This window comes from Aquarana catesbeiana, linkage group LG11 (genome assembly GCF_042186555.1).
Source record: "Aquarana catesbeiana isolate 2022-GZ linkage group LG11, ASM4218655v1, whole genome shotgun sequence".
Taxonomy (NCBI): domain Eukaryota; kingdom Metazoa; phylum Chordata; class Amphibia; order Anura; family Ranidae; genus Aquarana; species Aquarana catesbeiana.
Window position 1 is genome coordinate 254,155,007 of NC_133334.1, and position 17,735 is coordinate 254,172,741.

The 17,735-nt window shown below is 48.4% G+C and overlaps 1 protein-coding gene across 1 annotated transcript in view; it reads right to left on the reverse strand.

Annotated features, from left to right (window-relative positions):
- Positions 1-123: 123 nt before the first annotated feature.
- LOC141112672 (calcium-transporting ATPase type 2C member 2-like) overlaps positions 124-17,735 on the reverse strand; it is a gene marked incomplete at its 3' end in the record, with an annotated part of 112,595 nt that continues 94,983 nt past the window's right edge. The window contains 10 exon segments of the mRNA XM_073605666.1: positions 124-219; positions 5,419-5,566; positions 7,706-7,822; positions 9,820-9,888; positions 12,401-12,567; positions 13,263-13,313; positions 13,398-13,495; positions 16,081-16,251; positions 16,940-17,096; positions 17,217-17,318. Of these exon segments, the coding sequence (XP_073461767.1) occupies positions 124-219; positions 5,419-5,566; positions 7,706-7,822; positions 9,820-9,888; positions 12,401-12,567; positions 13,263-13,313; positions 13,398-13,495; positions 16,081-16,251; positions 16,940-17,096; positions 17,217-17,318 (1,176 nt within the window).

Sequence of the window (17,735 nt, forward strand, 5' to 3'; positions counted from 1 at the left end):
TTGGGCCCAATACACTGTGGGGGTGGAGCTGGTGACAAGGTCTCAACCTTTTGGAGATCCAGTCTGTGGACTGCTCCACACAGAACTGAACTATCTATTCTATCTCTATGGGTTATCACTCACCAGAGAGCGGCAGCCCAAGGCATTAAACATGTCAAAGAAAACAAAGCAGGTGAAGGTCATGGTGGTTGTCCTCGGGGTGACTTTTCCATCCGGAATCTGGAGGATGGAAAGGAGACAATACATAAATATTACATCACAATGCAAATGGAAGAAGTTGCGGCACAAGCAAAATCAATAAATGCGGCAGATACTGCAGTGTATGGGGGGGGGGCTCCATCCCGTGTATGGGGGGGGCTCCATCCCGTGTATGGGGGGGGGCTCCATCCCGTGTATGGGGGGGGGGTTCCATCCCGTGTATGGGGGGGGGGTTCCATCCCGTGTATGGGGGGGTTCCATCCCGTGTATGGGGGGGGGGCTCCATCCCGTGTATGGGGGGGGGGCTCCATCCCGTGTATGGGGGGGGGCTCCATCCCGTGTATGGGGGGGGGCTCCATCCCGTGTGTGGGGGGGGCGGGCTCCATCCCGTGTATGGGGGGGGGGGCTCCATCCCGTGTGTATGGGGGGGGCGGGCTCCATCCCGTGTGTATGGGGGGGGCGGGCTCCATCCCGTGTGTATGGGGGGGGCGGGCTCCATCCCGTGTGTATGGGGGGGGCGGGCTCCATCCCGTGTGTATGGGGGGGGCGGGCTCCATCCCGTGTGTATGGGGGGGCGGGCTCCATCCCGTGTGTATGGGGGGGGCGGGCTCCATCCCGTGTGTATGGGGGGGGCGGGCTCCATCCCGTGTGTATGGGGGGGGCGGGCTCCATCCCGTGTGTATGGGGGGGGCGGGCTCCATCCCGTGTGTATGGGGGGGGCGGGCTCCATCCCGTGTGTATGGGGGGGGCGGGCTCCATCCCGTGTGTATGGGGGGGGCGGGCTCCATCCCGTGTGTATGGGGGGGGCGGGCTCCATCCCGTGTGTATGGGGGGGGCGGGCTCCATCCCGTGTGTATGGGGGGGGCGGGCTCCATCCCGTGTGTATGGGGGGGGCGGGCTCCATCCCGTGTGTATGGGGGGGGCGGGCTCCATCCCGTGTGTATGGGGGGGCAGGCTCCATCCGTGTGTATGGGGGGGGGGCTCCATCCCGTGTGTATGGGGGGGGGGCTCCATCCCGTGTGTATGGGGGGGCAGGCTCCATCCCGTGTGTATGGGGGGGCAGGCTCCATCCCGTGTGTATGGGGGGGCAGGCTCCATCCCGTGTGTATGGGGGGGGGGCTCCATCCCGTGTGTATGGGGGGGGGCTCCATCCCGTGTGTATGGGGGGGGGGCTCCATCCCGTGTGTATGGGGGGGGGCTCCATCCCGTGTATGGGGGGGGGCTCCATCCCGTGTATGGGGGGGGGCTCCATCCCGTGTATGGGGGGGGGCTCCATCCCGTGTATGGGGGGGGGCTCCATCCCGTGTGTATGGGGGGGGCTCCATCCCGTGTGTATGGGGGGGGGGGCTCCATCCCGTGTGTATGGGGGGGGCGGGCTCCATCCCGTGTGTATGGGGGGGGCGGGCTCCATCCCGTGTGTATGGGGGGGGGCGGGCTCCATCCCGTGTGTATGGGGGGGGCGGGCTCCATCCCGTGTGTATGGGGGGGGCGGGCTCCATCCCGTGTGTATGGGGGGGGCGGGCTCCATCCCGTGTGTATGGGGGGGGCGGGCTCCATCCCGTGTGTATGGGGGGGGCGGGCTCCATCCCGTGTGTATGGGGGGGCTCCATCCCGTGTATGGGGGGGGGGCTCCATCCCGTGTATGGGGGGGGGGGGCTCCATCCCGTGTATGGGGGGGGGGCTCCATCCCGTGTATGGGGGGGGGCTCCATCCCGTGTATGGGGGGGGGGGGCTCCATCCCGTGTATGGGGGGGGCTCCATCCCGTGTATGGGGGGGGGGGGCTCCATCCCGTGTATGGGGGGGGCTTAAAGTAGAACTATAGGCAACTATACTCATTTTGCCCTATAGCCAAACAGGAAGCGAGAGGAAGTCCCTGCTAATCTCTTGTCACCAGAACTAGTGTCCCTACTAGTTGGGATTTTCTTTTACTTTCATTTCCAATGATAATGGTAAATAGGACAAATAAAAAGGGCGAATCTCCTAAATGGGGGTGCACAGACAGCAATAAAAACTGAGGAGAGTTCTAATCCCTATCCAAAACTAAAATAAAAGTTTTACCTTTAGTTATACTTTAAGTCAATGTATGGGGGGGCTCACCTAGTGTATGGCTGTGCTCAACTCAGTGCATGGGGGAGGGGCTCCACCCCTGTGTATGGTGGTGCTCCAGTGTATGGGGGGGCTCCACCCAGTGTACGGCAGTGCTCAACTCAGTGTACGGGTTGGCTCAAATCAGTGAGTGGAGGGCTTCACCCCAGTGCACGGTGGTGCATCATCTATTTTATGGGAGGACTTCACCCCAGTGCATGGTGGTGCTCCATCTATTGTATGGGAGGACTTTACCCCAGTGCATGGTATGGTGGCGCTCCACCCAGTGTAGAGGGAGGGGGGCTCCACCAGTGCATGTTGGAGCTTCACCCCAGTGTATGGGGAGTGCTTTACCAGTGTATGGCAGGGCTCCAACCCAGTAAATGTGGGGGTTCTCACCAGTGTATAACAGAATTTCTCCCCAGTGTATTGGGGGGTTGGGTTCCACTCTAGCACAAGGTGGAGGTTTCTCCCCAGTGTACGGCGGTGCTCCACTTAGTGTTTAGCAGTGCTTCTCATTCATCTGACACTGCAGGGCCAATATGACCCCTTACCAGATCCGAGGAGCCAAAACAGACCCCTCTAGCCTGGAGGTGACAGGGCATGCTGGGACTTGTTTCCTGAAACCCCACCTGCTGCGTTTTGCACCATGATGGATAGCAGTGGAAGATGGGCTCTAATATAACTAAGGGTGGCCATACATGGATCGAAATTTAGCCGGTTCAGCAGGGACTGGCCATATTTTGATCAGTTTATGGGCAGGCTGGTTGTACAGAAACTGATCTACCGATCTTGTTCTGTACAACCAGCTTGTCTGTTTTTTTCCAAACGATGAGTGCTGCCGGCTATAGCGGTCAGCGTTGAGTATTCTGATGACAGCATATTCAACAGTCTCCTCTTTTGAATTGGCTACTACTGAAGAGGTTACAAAACTTTTCTTGGATGCTCACCTAACCAATTGTCCCTTGGATGCTGTTCCCTCACAACTACTATGGTCACCCTCTTCTTCTATCCTATGCTCCCTCACCCACATCTTCAATCTCTCCCTCTCTAGTGGCATCTTCCCCTTCCCAAAACATGCAGAGATCACTCCCATTCTTAAAAGCCCTCACTGGACCCCACCAACCTAAACAACTTAAGACCCATCTCATTGCTCCCATTCACCTCTAAACTTCTAGAACGCTTCGTCTACAACCATCTTAGCTCCTACCTCAGTGAAAAGAACCTTCTTGACCCTTTACAGTCTGGCTTTGGCTCGCAGCACTCCACGAAAACTGCCTTACTAAAACTCACTAACGATTTACTAACTGCTAAAACCAACAGCCAGTACACCATACTCCTACTACTTGACCGCTCTGCGGCTTTTGATACTGTTGACCACCCGCTCAATAAACTCCATTCCCTTAGCCCCCGAGATTCTGCTTTATCCTGGTTCTCTGCCTATCTATCACAGCGCTCCTTCAGTGTCACCTACAACTCTGTCTCCTCCTCTCCATTGCCCCTTTCTGTGGGGGTCCTCCAAGGCTGTGTTCTTGGACCCCTTCTCTTCTCTATCTACACCTCCTCCCTTGGTCACTTAACCACCCACGGCTTTCCAATACCACATATACGCTGATGACACCCAAATCTATCTGTCTACTCCTCACCTCACTCCTTCAGTCTCCTCTCGCATTACTAACTTACTAACTGACATCATGGATGTCGCACCACTTCCTTAAACTAAATCTCTCTAAAACTGAGCTATTAATATTCCCCCCCGCCCATGCCCCCCCTTCAGGACTTTTCCATCAAAATCAACAATGCAACCATCAGTCCCTCCCCTCACGCCAGGGTACTAGGTGTAATCCTAGACTCTGACTTGTCATTTCAGCCTCAAATCCAATCATTGTCAAAAGTTTGTAGAATTCGCCTCTGTAACATCTCTAAAATTCGCCCCTTTTTAACAAATGAAACCACCAAACTCCTCATTCACTCCCTTGTTATCTCTCGCCTTCACTATTGCAACTCCCTTCTCATTGGCTTACCTCTCCATAGGCTCCTCCCCTCTTCAGTCTATCATGAATGCTGCTGCCAGACTCATCCCCCTTACCAACCGCTCAGTGTCTGCCAACCCTCTCCTCCAATCCCTACACTGGCTCCCAATCACCCAGCGAATTCAATTTAAAATACTAACCACAACATACAAAGCCATTCACAACTCTGCCCTGAGCTACATCACCAATCTTGTCTCCAAATATCACCCAAACCGTCCTCTCCGCTCTTCTCAAGACCTCCTACTCTCAACTCTCTCGTCTCCTCCTCCCATGCCCGTCTCCAGGATTTCTCCAGAGCCTCTCCCATCCTCTGGAACTCGCTACCTCCATCTATCCGGCTATCCCCTACTCTTGCTACCTTCAGGCGATCCCTGAAAACTCATCTCTTCAGGAAAGCCTAACACGTCTCCAACTAATCTTCTACCACTTCCACCAGCTCAATCCCCACAGTTACAACTTTTTGTACCACATGCCCCACCCTATTAGATTGTAAGCTCTTCTGAGCAGGGCCCTCTTAATCCTCCTGTATTTTATTGTATTATAACTGTATTGTCTCCCTTTTATATTGTAAAGCGCTGCATAAACTGTTGGCGCTATATAAATCCTGTATAATAATAATAATAATGACAGGGAAGTCTCCCCGCTGTCAGAACACAATAGTACAATGGGAGCGATTCCCCCATCACATACTCGGGTAATTTTTTTTACGTTCAACACTGATAGGTCCCAGAAGACTGCATCCACCACTCACGATGCACAGAGCGACTCGCGCATGCGCAGTGGGCACCCGCCTGTGAAGCGGCAAGCTGTCACAGCCGGGTGCCCATAGTGAAGATGATGGCGCCAGGGACCGAAGACAGCGGGTCAGACCGGCTGGGGTGAGCACACCGTTGGAATGTGGGACAGGTGAGTGGCTGTTTTTTTAAAAGTCAGCAGCTACAGTTTTTGTAGCTGCTGACTTTTATTTTTTTCACAGGTGGCTGGAACTCCGCTTTAAGTCATTTCGTCTTAAATGCTCTCCACCTCTTAATTGCCACCCATGATCCTCCACACTCTGCAGGATCCTGCCGCCCCCCGAGCCTCACTATCAGCATTCCCGACCTCCTTCCAGAAGACGAAGAGCGTCCCGCTGATGATGATGGCAGCCGACAGCAGGATCTTCAACAGTAAGGTCTTGCTAAGAATGGGTTCCTTGGCGTTCCGCGGAGGCAGCTTGATGGCGTCCTTATCGACCGGCTCCACCCCCAAACTGCACAGACAGAAAGAGATATGAGAAAAAAAAAATGGAGGATGGGGAACTACAAGGCTCAGCATGGATTGCCTGTTGGGACTTGTAGTTCATTAGCTGACAGTAAACCGGATCAGAACAGTAGGATGGGACATTTGGGATGTTTATGGTGTCCTAAATGCTTCAGTCTTCAAATTCAAAGAGGACTGGTCACAACTGAGCTCCTCATTATTCAGTCTTAAGCCAAATATCGGGTGGCGACAGCATGTTCAATAGAAACCGGGCGACATTCGGCCCGTATGTACTGCAGCCAGTCCGACAGATGATCGGCACGGGGGGGGGGGGGGGTGGAGTGAGATCTCTGTACTAACATGGGATATCCTAAGCTCTTCAGTTTTCTTTTCATTGAGCCCACTGGGTTGAACAAAATAGAAAAAAAACTATTAGTGTGTACCAGGCTTAAGGTTGACCATACACTGTACAATCTGATGTACCACCTCTTTTAGGCTTATCAAAACTTTGTAAAATACAAAACTAAAAGGCAAAACCATTTTTGTTAGTTTTTTTTTTTGCCATATGCGATTTCCTTTCACTTCCTGTCCCATAGCCAAAACAGGAAGTAAGAGGAAATCCCTGCAAATTAAGGGAATTCCTTGGGGACTGCCAGATTACCCGAACTAGTGTCCCCATTGGAAGATTTCCCCTCTATTACTTTTCTGGCGACAACCAAACATTTGGATTTTTTTTTAACTTCCACTTTGAATTATAACAATAAAATAGGACAAAAAGAGAGGGGGAATCTCGGTGGGACAGACAACAATAAAACCTGACAAGTGTTCTCAGGGCTTTTTTTCTCATAGAATAGGTGCAGGAACTCCTCCCTTCTAAGTCATCCTTCGTCTCCGCCCCCTACCCACCTCTGAGCACCGTCCCTTGGTTCCACCCCCTACCCACCCCTGAGCACCGTCCCTTGGTTCCACCCCCTACCCACCTCTGAGCACCGTCCCTTGGTTCCACCCCCTACCCACCCCTGAGCACCGTCCCTTGGTTCCACCCCCTACCCACCCCTGAGCACCGTCCCTTGGTTCCACCCCCTACCCACCCCTGAGCACCGTCCCTTGGTTCCACCCCCTACCCACCCCTGAGCACTGTCCCTTGGTTCCACCCCTGAGCACTGTCCCTTGGTTCCACCCCTGAGCACCGTCCCTTGGTTCCACCCCCTACCCACCTCCCTGTACCACTCTTTTTAGAGAATACAGAACTAAGTATCATTTTGTGCTACTAAGTAATTTGTATGAAATTTGCTAGACCCCACCCCAGCAACAATAGACCCCCCCAGCAACAAAGTACCACCCCAGCAACAATAGACCCCCAGCAGCAGCAACAACAGATCTCCCAGCAGCCAGCCTGCGTTTTCAATGCATTTCAATGGGTAGATGCGTTTTAGGTGCGGTTTGCTAAATATGCGCCAAAAATGCAACAAGCAGAATTTTGAACACTGCTTCAAAAGGTGCCATTAATGGCTGACAATAAATTCATGTATTCATATTCATATACATGAATATTCATGTAAACTCATAATATTAATTTAAAAGGTCAAATACAATTATTTATTAAAAAAATATATTTTTTTTAAACCAATTTCAGCCAAGTTCATCCTGAATTTTTGATTTCAGTACACCTCTAAAACAGAGAATTTAAAGGGATGCATTTTTCAAAAACTATTAATTAAAAAGGCGAATACAATACAAATATATTATATATATTTATTATTATATTATAATTCATTTAATTTAAGGAATTTCCCGATTATGTTCAAGAGCGACCTCACCAGAGCTCTGTGCCCTATATGAATCCATCCAATTTACCATGAAATATTAATTGTATCCACTATGTGATATATACATATTCCAGCAATAAAAACCTGATAGGGGTTCTAATTCTTCTCTATCCTAAAATGTAAGAAAAAATACAGTTTTGTCTCGAGATGTGCTATCACTGTTCTGCTCACTCAGGAGTCGGGAGACTATGAGCTCCAGAAACTGTCAGACTTCAGGTGATCTCTGACAACTGACTCTCAAGATGAGGAGTCAGCCTCCTAGAAGTGAATGAAGATGAATGAGAACGGTGCAGGGAAATGTTTCTGCACATGTACGATACCTCTGTGCTGGCGGTCCATCCATAATGATATTAATCCAGAGGATCTGCATGGCATTGAGGGGGTTCGGCAGGTTCATGATGGTCGATAAAGTGATCAGACTGAGTGCCGAGATACTCCTGGAGAGACATTCCATAGGATACAATGCATAAAACACAACACTGGCTCCGTCATATTTCTCAAATCTGTCTCACAATTTCATACACAGCGCAATCACCATTTTTGCTGAACAGCAACTATGAGACAATCACTAACAGGACAAGCTATATGCAAGCCATATTGTAAGTGAATCAGTAAGGACACACATAAGGGTTTGTTTATTAAAAAAAACCAAAAACTGTTTGGACGAACGTGACAAACATTTTCCCGTCCTTGTCGAATTCTGGCTGTATTCTTCTTACTATAGCGATTGCCTGTGATTGTCAGCTCCATCTAGGGGCCATAAGGCAGTATTTTTCTGATTGAGGTCTTTCAGAAATAATAGAAGTAAATAAACAAAAATACCGTGCTGTGATTAGTTTTTTAATTTATTACAAATAACCGAAAAAACTGCTGCTAAAAGTGAGATACACACAACAATAAATAAACCAAGAAGTAGCAGCGCTAAACCCACCAAAGTTATACAGTACAAACCAATATAATAGTGAACAATATGTGAATAAGTGAATGGATTAAACTAGAAAGTCCATCTTCATAAATCAACAGTGCTCAAACAGTTAAACCAGACTTGGATTGTGATCTGAAAGTTCAATTTTCATCCTCCACCGTCCGCACCACCAGTGCTGAACACACAAAATGCTCGCTTACCAGACGGCAAGCTAGAAGAGCTTGCAACCTATACCCGGCCAGGGCCTTTATCCAGTCAGGAACCAAACAAATGGATACAAGGAAGAACCCTCAAGCTGGTCAGCGTACTAGGCAGGGACCGCCAAACTCGTTAATCCCAGATCACAAGTATAAGTAGATGTGGATGATATTCAGATGTATCCCAAAATAAAAGAGGGGTACCATAGCGTAATACTGACAAACATGTTTATTGAGTAATAAGAAAGCCACTTACAAAATTGGAGTAGTTAAAAGCAAGTTATCCGGCCGGCTCGTACAAACACCCGTCCCTCGAACGGCACACGCAAGATGTCAGCACGGTGCGTGCCCCAGACAACGTCATTGTATGATGAAACGCGCGTCGGGAGGAGCTGACGTGCTGACGTCTCGCGTGTGCCGTTCGAGGGACGGGTGTTTGTACAAGCCGGCCGGCTAACTTGCTTTTAACTACTCCAATTTTGTAAGTGGCTTTCTTATTACTCAATAAACATGTTTGTCAGTATTACGCTATGGTACCCCTCTTTTATTTTGGGATACATCTGAATATCATCCACATCTACCTATACTTGTGATCTGGGATTAACGAGTTTGGCGGTCCCTGCCTAGTACGCTGACCAGCTTGAGGGTTCTTCCTGGTATCCATTTGTTTGGTTCCTGACTGGATAAAGGCCCTGGCCGGGTATAGGTCGCAAGCTCTTCTAGCTTGCCGTCTGGTAAGCGAGCATTTTGTGTGTTCAGCACTGGCGGTGCGGTGGAGGATGAAAATTGAACTTTCAGATCACAATCCAAGTCTGGTTTAACTGTTTGAGCACTGTTGATTTATGAAGATGGACTTTCTAGTTTAATCCATTCACTTATTCACATATTGTTCACTATTATATTGGTTTGTACTGTATAACTTTGGTGGGTTTAGCGCTGCTACTTCTTGGTTTCTTTCAGAAATAATACCACATTATGGCCACTAGATGGAGCTGACAATCACAGGTAATTTTATTAGAAAATACAGGCAGAATTGATGGATGAACGTTTATTACACTTGTTTAATGAATTTCTTATAAATCTCTTGGTCACACTCTCACGGCTTTCTATAGAAGATTACGTTCAGAACATTCAGTGTGCATAGAATGGACATGTCACTTCTTACACATCACTTTTCACTTTTATAAAATTCCCTAAAATAATTGTTATTCCTTTAAAATGTTTTCTCAGCACATCCCAGGAATCTGTCAGCTCTACTGATACCACATAATGAATCCAGATGAACAATTGAGAATGGTGAAGGGGCACTTACGTGCTGAGCTGGAAACGGACAAAGTTTTTGATGTTGTGGAATATTCCTTTCCCTTCTTCTATGGCGCTCCTGCAATGAGACAAACCGATACCGTCTATGAGCAACCAAATCACCAACCAGATAACAGGAGGAGCTTCAACTGGGACAACGCACAACACCTTGGTGTGTCCTCCTATCCGTATACCCGTCACACAGGGCTTTGAGTGCCAGAGTTTGGAGGTGTACACAGGGAGGATAGACTTAGTGGGCGGAGTTTGGAGGATGCACACAGGGAGGATAGACTTAGTGGGCGGAGTTTGGAGGATGCACACAGGGAGGATGGACTTAGTGGGCGGAGTTTGGAGGTGTACACAGGGAGGATGGACTTAGTGGGCGGAGTTTGGAGGTGTACACAGGGAGGATGGACTTATGCCGCGTACACACGACCGGTTTTGCCGTCAGCATAAACTCTGAAGGTTTCTCAGACGGAATTCCATTCAAGCGGTCTTGCCTACACATGGTCAAACCAAAGTCCGACCAAAGTCCGACCGTCCAGAACGCGGCGATGTACAACACTTATGACGGGACTAGAAAAAGGAAGTTCAATAGCCAGTAGCCAATAGCTTCCGTCTCGTACTTGCTTCAGAGCATGCGTCGTTTTTGGTCCGTCGGAACAGCATACAGACGGTCGGTTTTCCTGATAGGAATTAGTTCCGTCGGAAATATTTAGAACATGTTCCATTTCTAGGTCCGTCAGAATTTTCGAAAAAAAAAAAAAAAGTCCGATGGGGCATACACATGATCGGAATAGACGATGAAAAGCTTCCATCGGACATTCCGCTTGTGTGTACGCGGCTTAGGAGTTTGGAGGTGCACACAGGGAGGATGGACTTAGTGGGCGGAGTTTGGGCGCATCATGTTTTTTTTACACCAGGGCCCCGAAGGTTCCAGTTACACCTCTAGAGGGCGCACACAAGAATTTTTGACTAAGTGGGTAGAGGTGGTGGGTTCACACAGGGAGGATGGCAATGGTGTGTCCTCCTCCAGTGGCACCTCAGCAGGCCCTATAGAGCCCACGCTAAGAGATCCTGTCACTTATAATCTCCTAACAGCACAAAACAATCTCCTGCACTCAGTCCATGTGTAGGTGGTGTAGCCAACCCTTTGGATAAAGTGTGGAAGGTCAAAGGTCCTGCTGCCCTCCTCAGAACAATGGTTGTCCTTAAAGCTGAAACATATAGAAACACAGGGAGGGCGCACCAACCTCGCGCATTACCAAAGATAAATTTATTTAAATAGTAAAAACAAAAGTTATACTCCCAAACAAACGCTAAAAAAGGCTTAACATTATTCCAAGAATTTGGAGCCATGTCTTCTAGACACCTGCAACCTGGACCGGGTGTTGGGAGGAACCAGATGGCATCGCAAAATGGCTTACGCGTTACGAGGGAGGACCCTCTTCATCAGAGCCTCAGCGATGTAATGTTAAGCCTTTTTTTTACGTTTGTTTGGGAGTATGACTTTTGTTTTTACTATTTAAATAAATTTATCTTTGGTAATGCGCAAGGTCGGTGCGCCCTCCCTGTTTTTCTATAATTTTATAATCTCCTTGAAGGACATTTTTAGGTGTTGGGTTTGGAGGCAACACAAAGGATCACATTTCTTCACAGATCATGGCTTTAATCCAGATTTGGTGAGAAATACGACACCGTCAGATCTCACTCTGCAAATTCAATCCAAATAATTCCCAAGTTCAGCAGGATAACCAGAGATAAGGCCAGAACAGATTTCAAGTTAGTTAACCCCTCCAGAGCTGGGCTTTTTCCAATAATAGGTGTTGCTTGTGTATGGCCTGTGATTCCGGTCTGCACTCAGTGACACCGGAGGAGGGGATGACTGATGGGTACAAGTCATTATATTTAATGAGGGGGCGGTGCCTGATCTGTGTATACAGGAGGCACTTCATGTAGAGTGTACACAGCGGACAGGTGTTGTGCGGTGCGATCCTTCCATTATAATCAATTAACCCCTACTACATGTCCGTTCCGGGACATTAGTGCTGTGCAATGAGACTAAGTGTTCTCTGTGCCGCCAGAAAACCGCGTGATCCGCGCCACAGAGCAAACACACCGCCCGCAAGAGATGTGAACCGAAAATAATATTCACCGCTTGCAGAGCATCGCTCAGTCCCATTGTCACCCTGACTGACACATATTACTATATATGTTGCAGATTATTCAATCAGTGACCTCTCTAGAGATCTGCAGAACATCGCACCATCCCATCTCCCACCTGACAGATACATAATGATATATGCTGCAGATTATTCCATCACTGACCCCTCTAGAATCTGCAGAGCATTGCTCCATCCCATCCTCACGCTGACTGACACATATTACTATATATGCTGCAGATTATTCCATCACTGACCTCTGGAGAGATCTGCAGAATATTGCTCTGTCCTAACGCCCGCCTGACAAATAAAGATATATTCTGCAGATTATCCAATCACTGACACCTCTGGAGATCTGCAGAACATTGCTCCGTCCCACTGACGGATACATATTGCTATACTCTGCAGGGATTGGATTCATTCACTTACATAATTGTGGAGAAATCGTCATCAACCAAGATCATATCTGCAGCCTCTTTACTGACATCTGTTCCCGTCTTCCCCATCGCCACACCGATGTCAGCTGACTTCAGAGCCACCGCGTCATTTACACCATCTCCCGTCATCCCGACAATGGCGCCTGTGCGCTGCAGAGCCTTGAAATACAACATGCAGCATAGAGACTCAGAAAACCAGCAACAGATATAATGTACAATATGCAACTAATAAAGAGGAGGAGCGATATTAACAGTCAGACACATTTTTATTAATTAGGACTTGTGTGGCCACGCCTCTTCAGATGTGAGGCCAGGACAGAGCAATCAATCATCTAAAATGTGACAGTTGTCATCAGAACAGAGGCCACCAGGAAATCTCAAGACCCCTGATCTAGTCCTTTCTTCACTGGCCTCCCCCTTACATTCAGCAGATTTTAGTTCTTCCAATCATGGGAGGCTCAGCATCACATGTGGGTGTTACCTATGCAAATACTGTCTGCCTAGAACTACACCCCTCAAGGCATTTTAATATTTGCATAACTCCTCCTGAGGCCCCACCCCCTGCTTGCATTAGGACTGAGGGCTCTTGAGGAGTGCTGGCCTCCTCTCTGCCATGATCTGCCTGCAATGCATAGAGAAGCACAGAGCCCCAATGATGGCATCACCGGGTCTAAAATAAGGTATATAATAAAAACAAAAAAGGATTAAATTAAGATTAAAATGCATATTCTATCAATATTCTTTTTCTATAATCAATTTATCTATTGATAAATTATCAATTCAATTATTCAGTCTATTTATTGAATTGTAATTGTAGATCTACAGGATAATGGTTTCACAGGAGACACGGTTACCTTGATAATCTTCAGTTTGTGCTTTGGGCTGGTGCGGTAGAAGACGGAGACCTGGGAAGACACACAGCGCCGTTATCTACAGGACGTAAAACGGTAACAATATAAACCTGAGATGGTCAAGGGTGTCACACAGACCTTGGTGACCACAGAGGACAAGGACGCTTCATCCAATCCATCCAACTCCTCCCCCGAAATGGCTTTAAGGTGCCCATTGGACAGACCGATACTTCTTCCTGGAAAAATGCCAAAATGTTAGAGAAACGTCTGACAAAAAAAAAGCTAATCAAAGGGGCACTCCACCCAGAATGGAGATTTCATGGTGTGGCAGATGCTGGAGAGTTAAAGCCACAATTACATTTCTTAGGGACGCTATTGCTGAGTACACATGATTTACCTATAATGGGGGGGGGGGGGGGGGGGGGCGCCCCACCATCCATATGCCGAGTTCCCATGTCTGCACACCCGCTGTGCCCATTATGAGGGGTTCCCACCATCCCTGTGCCAAGTTTCTGAGTCTGCACACCTGCTGTGCCCATTATGAAGGGTTCCTACCATACTTGTGCTGAGTTACTGGGTCTCTACACCTGCTGTGCCCATTACGAGGGTTTCCCACCATCCCTGTGCTGAGTTCCCGGCTATGTAGACATGCTGTGCCCATTATGAGGGGTTCCCACCATCCCTGTGCTGAGTTCCCGGCTCTGTACACCTGCTGTGCCCCTTATGAGGGGTTCCCACCCATCCTGGATATCTATATATTTTATATTATGTAGAAGATAGAAGGGAACAGATCCAGGAGCAGGGGCAGTAAGTTACTCAGGCCACCAGACTCCAGCGCTAGGTGACCAGCTGGGGGCTCAGCTCTTTACAACCAATAGTGCCAGCCTTCCCCTGCATGCACCCATAATGTCACCAGCACTGGGCCCTAAGAGACTGCCGCCGCTGCCAAGGAGACAGATGCCAGACCAGCGCTGTCAATAGCAGGGTCAGGACAGCAAGAGGGGGCTGGGGAACCCCACAGTGGCAGAACACCAGGGCCCGGTCGCAATTGCAACCCTGATAGTTCTCCCACTGCTTTGTTTGGACCCTTATATTTTCCTGGTGTGCTGGTGACATACCTCTTGTTTTCTGCCACCCTGGGGGGCCCCAATACAGTAGGAAGGGGGCTCACTGCAAAACATGTGAAAGGGTCTTGTTGCGGGATCGTAATAAAGGGCCCCACAATAGAAGTAAGTGCTGGTTCACACAGGGGCGACTTGTCAGGCGACCTAGCCGCCTGACAAGTCGCCTCCCGTTCTGTACAATGGAACCGTTCTAATATGAGCGACGCAAGTCGCTCCGACTTAGAAAAAGGTTCCTGTACTACTTTGGGGGCGACTTGAATAGACTTCTATACAGAAGTCGTTTTGCAAGTCGCCGTGGAAGTCGTGTGCAGGTCGCCTCGGTGAGGCGACCTGCAAGTCGTGCCGCCCCTGTGTGAACCGGGGCTAAAGGGCCCCAGGATAGATAGAATATATATATATATATATATATATATATATATATATATATATATATATATATATATATATATTTGCATTGTATAGTTGGCCCCCCCTACTTTTGTCCCTGTCCCCCCATGTGCCCCCCCTAAATATGAAAGCTGGAGCTTAAATCTGTGAGTGGAGTGTCCCTTAAATATATGTGGTATTCTCTCTGTGATCCGTTTTCTTACATTTATCATAGGAATGAAAACAATGACAAACATTCTGCAAATGTATACACTGATGGTGTTATGTGATAGCGGTCTCAGGAAGAGAATTTTACATGAGATGATCGGAAGCACCGCAAGACACAAGATTTAATCAGATAGGAAATAACAAAGAGGAAGACTCTTATTCTTAAAAGGGACACCACACCTAGATTGCTTTAATACATATGAGGACTTGGTGGTTCAGGAGTCACAACACACCTCTTAATGCACCATCTGTACAAATGGGCACACCGACCTCTATATACATTGTAACACCGCAGAACACTCATTGCTACATCAGATTCTGAGCATTGTCACTGGAAACAGCCAAAAAGGGGCATTTTTGGCTGTTTGGAGCTCAACATGCAGCAACAGTGGGACGAAGCCTCTGGATGGCCATAGTGGGACGAAGCCTCAGGATGGCAATTGTGGGACAAGGGCTTAGGATGACAAAAGTGGGGTTAAGCCTTGGGATGGCAATAGTGGCACAAAGCAGTACAATTGCAATAGTGGGGTGAAGACTTGGGATGGCAATAGTGGGATAAAACCTTAGGATGGCAATGCCTTTTTTTTTTTCCTGACATTGTGGTACTGAAGTGATGTTAAGTGCAATACTGAGAACATGATGCTGATTCCAACAGTAAGATCTTCCACAACCAGCAGATCAAAGTGCACCTGTCATGGAGGCTGTCAGATCTGACATGTTCTTAGATGCCTGCCTGTCATGCTGATCCTCTAACTTCAACACATTGTGTCTTTGAAACAGAACACACATGCAGATTAGAGAGGTCGGCGTAAATTCAGAACCCCTGATCTGCACACTCTTAAAGTACTGAAGCCAGAGGATCAGAATGACAGCTGGGAATCTAGCAGGTTTCCAGCTCTATGAATCTGTATAATAAAGTAGTTTGGGATTATCAGAAAACAATTTGCTCAGCAATGAATGTTCTGGATCTTTATGATTTGCAGACAGTTTTCTCTCATTGTATGGAGAAAAAAAATCTATCCCCTGCTCCGCCCTCTTTATTACGCTCCGCCCTCTTTATTACGATGACAGTTATAAGTTATGGCCTTCACAGCGTTTCTCACCGATAGCCTGAGCCGTCTCCAGCGCATCTCCAGTGATCATCTTGACGGACACCCCGGACTCCAGTAGGATCTGCACCGCTTCGCTCACCCCACTTCTCGGGGGGTCAATAATTCCGATCAGCCCCAGAAACATCAGCATCCCCAACTCGGATCCAGAGGCCAGCGCCAGCACTGTGGAGGAGGAGACAAATCCCGGATTAATGTATAGAGTCCGTACAAGTCCCTGTCTGTAGTGGCGCCGTTATCCAATCCTGCGAATCTGTAGTGTGGTCACTGCCCCGCCCCCCCGACATGTCTGTACATTCCATTGGCCGTGGCTCCTCCGCAGACAGTTTTAGTGCCACACGACCAGGCTCATTCAATATGTCAATGCAGTAATATTCTACAGCAACCAATCAGAATGTTCAGTTGGTTATCAGACCAATTAAAGATAAATTCTTAAAAAACAAAAACCCGGGTATACAGTCAGAGGTGCTTATCCACATCCTTGTTTCAGGTCAATGACTCGGAGTACTGAAGTCAGGGACTCATCATTTTGTTCAGCAGAGGATGTGGAAAACCTGCCATTAATCTGCTGCACCCGGCTGGATAATCCCTGGGGTTGCCCGATCGCCCGATCTCCCGATCTTATTAGTCCTGACACTGAACCTGTGGAAATGCAGCCTTTGTGTTCCCAGCTCTGCCCTCTGAGTGCACTGCAGAACCACCCACACTCCCCAGAGCATGACAGGGAGGTTACATGGCACGGAATCATTTGACAAGAGGCTGCAGTTCCACCAAGCACACACAAGAGGAGATCTTCTGACTGCGTTCTAATTTTCTAACAGACAATCAGGGCCAGGGCGCTCAGCGCATTCACCTCTCAGCCCTTGGCTTCCCATGTTCTTCTCCTCCTGTATGTAGAGCGATTTCTGCTGCGGTGTGAGTGCCATTTCCATCCCACTGCTGTTATACGTCGTACAGTACTGAATCACCTCCTCGAAGGCCCCCTTCATGAAGTACACATCCTCCTGATTCTATGGGGGGGGGGGGGGGGGGGGGGGGAGAAGAAAAAAAAGAATAATCTGAAAATGACAAACCAAGAGGATTGTAGACAGATCTGTACACATGGGGGGGCGATCTGGGCGGAGCCTTACCTCGATTTTGTCTGAACATTTCACCGCCATCCACTTCTGCTCCGAGCTGAACGGGATTTCCTTCTTCCGAGTGTAAGTTTCTCTGGAATTCCCCATACCCATCTATGGGAAGAAATTATTATTACTTGATATAAACTCTTCACCAGAGGAACTTACACTCTAATGTCCCTCAACAGTCACACACTATTATTATTATACATTAAATTTAGCTCTGACATATACGTAGTGCTGCACAGAGATCAGTCCCTGCAACGGAGGAGCTTACACTCTAATGTCCCCCCACAGTCACACATTATCATTATGCATTTACATAGCTCTGACACATACCACAGTGCTGTGCAGAGAACAGTGATCCAGTCATATCAGTCTAGCATCAGAGGAACTTACACTCTAATGTCCCCAACAGTCACACAATATTAATGTAACAATATTAATGTAGCACCCTGTAGCTTAGGCAGGGAGTTCTTGCCAGATTTACTTGCCAGAAGTAGTTATCCTGGTTGATTTATAGAGATCTAT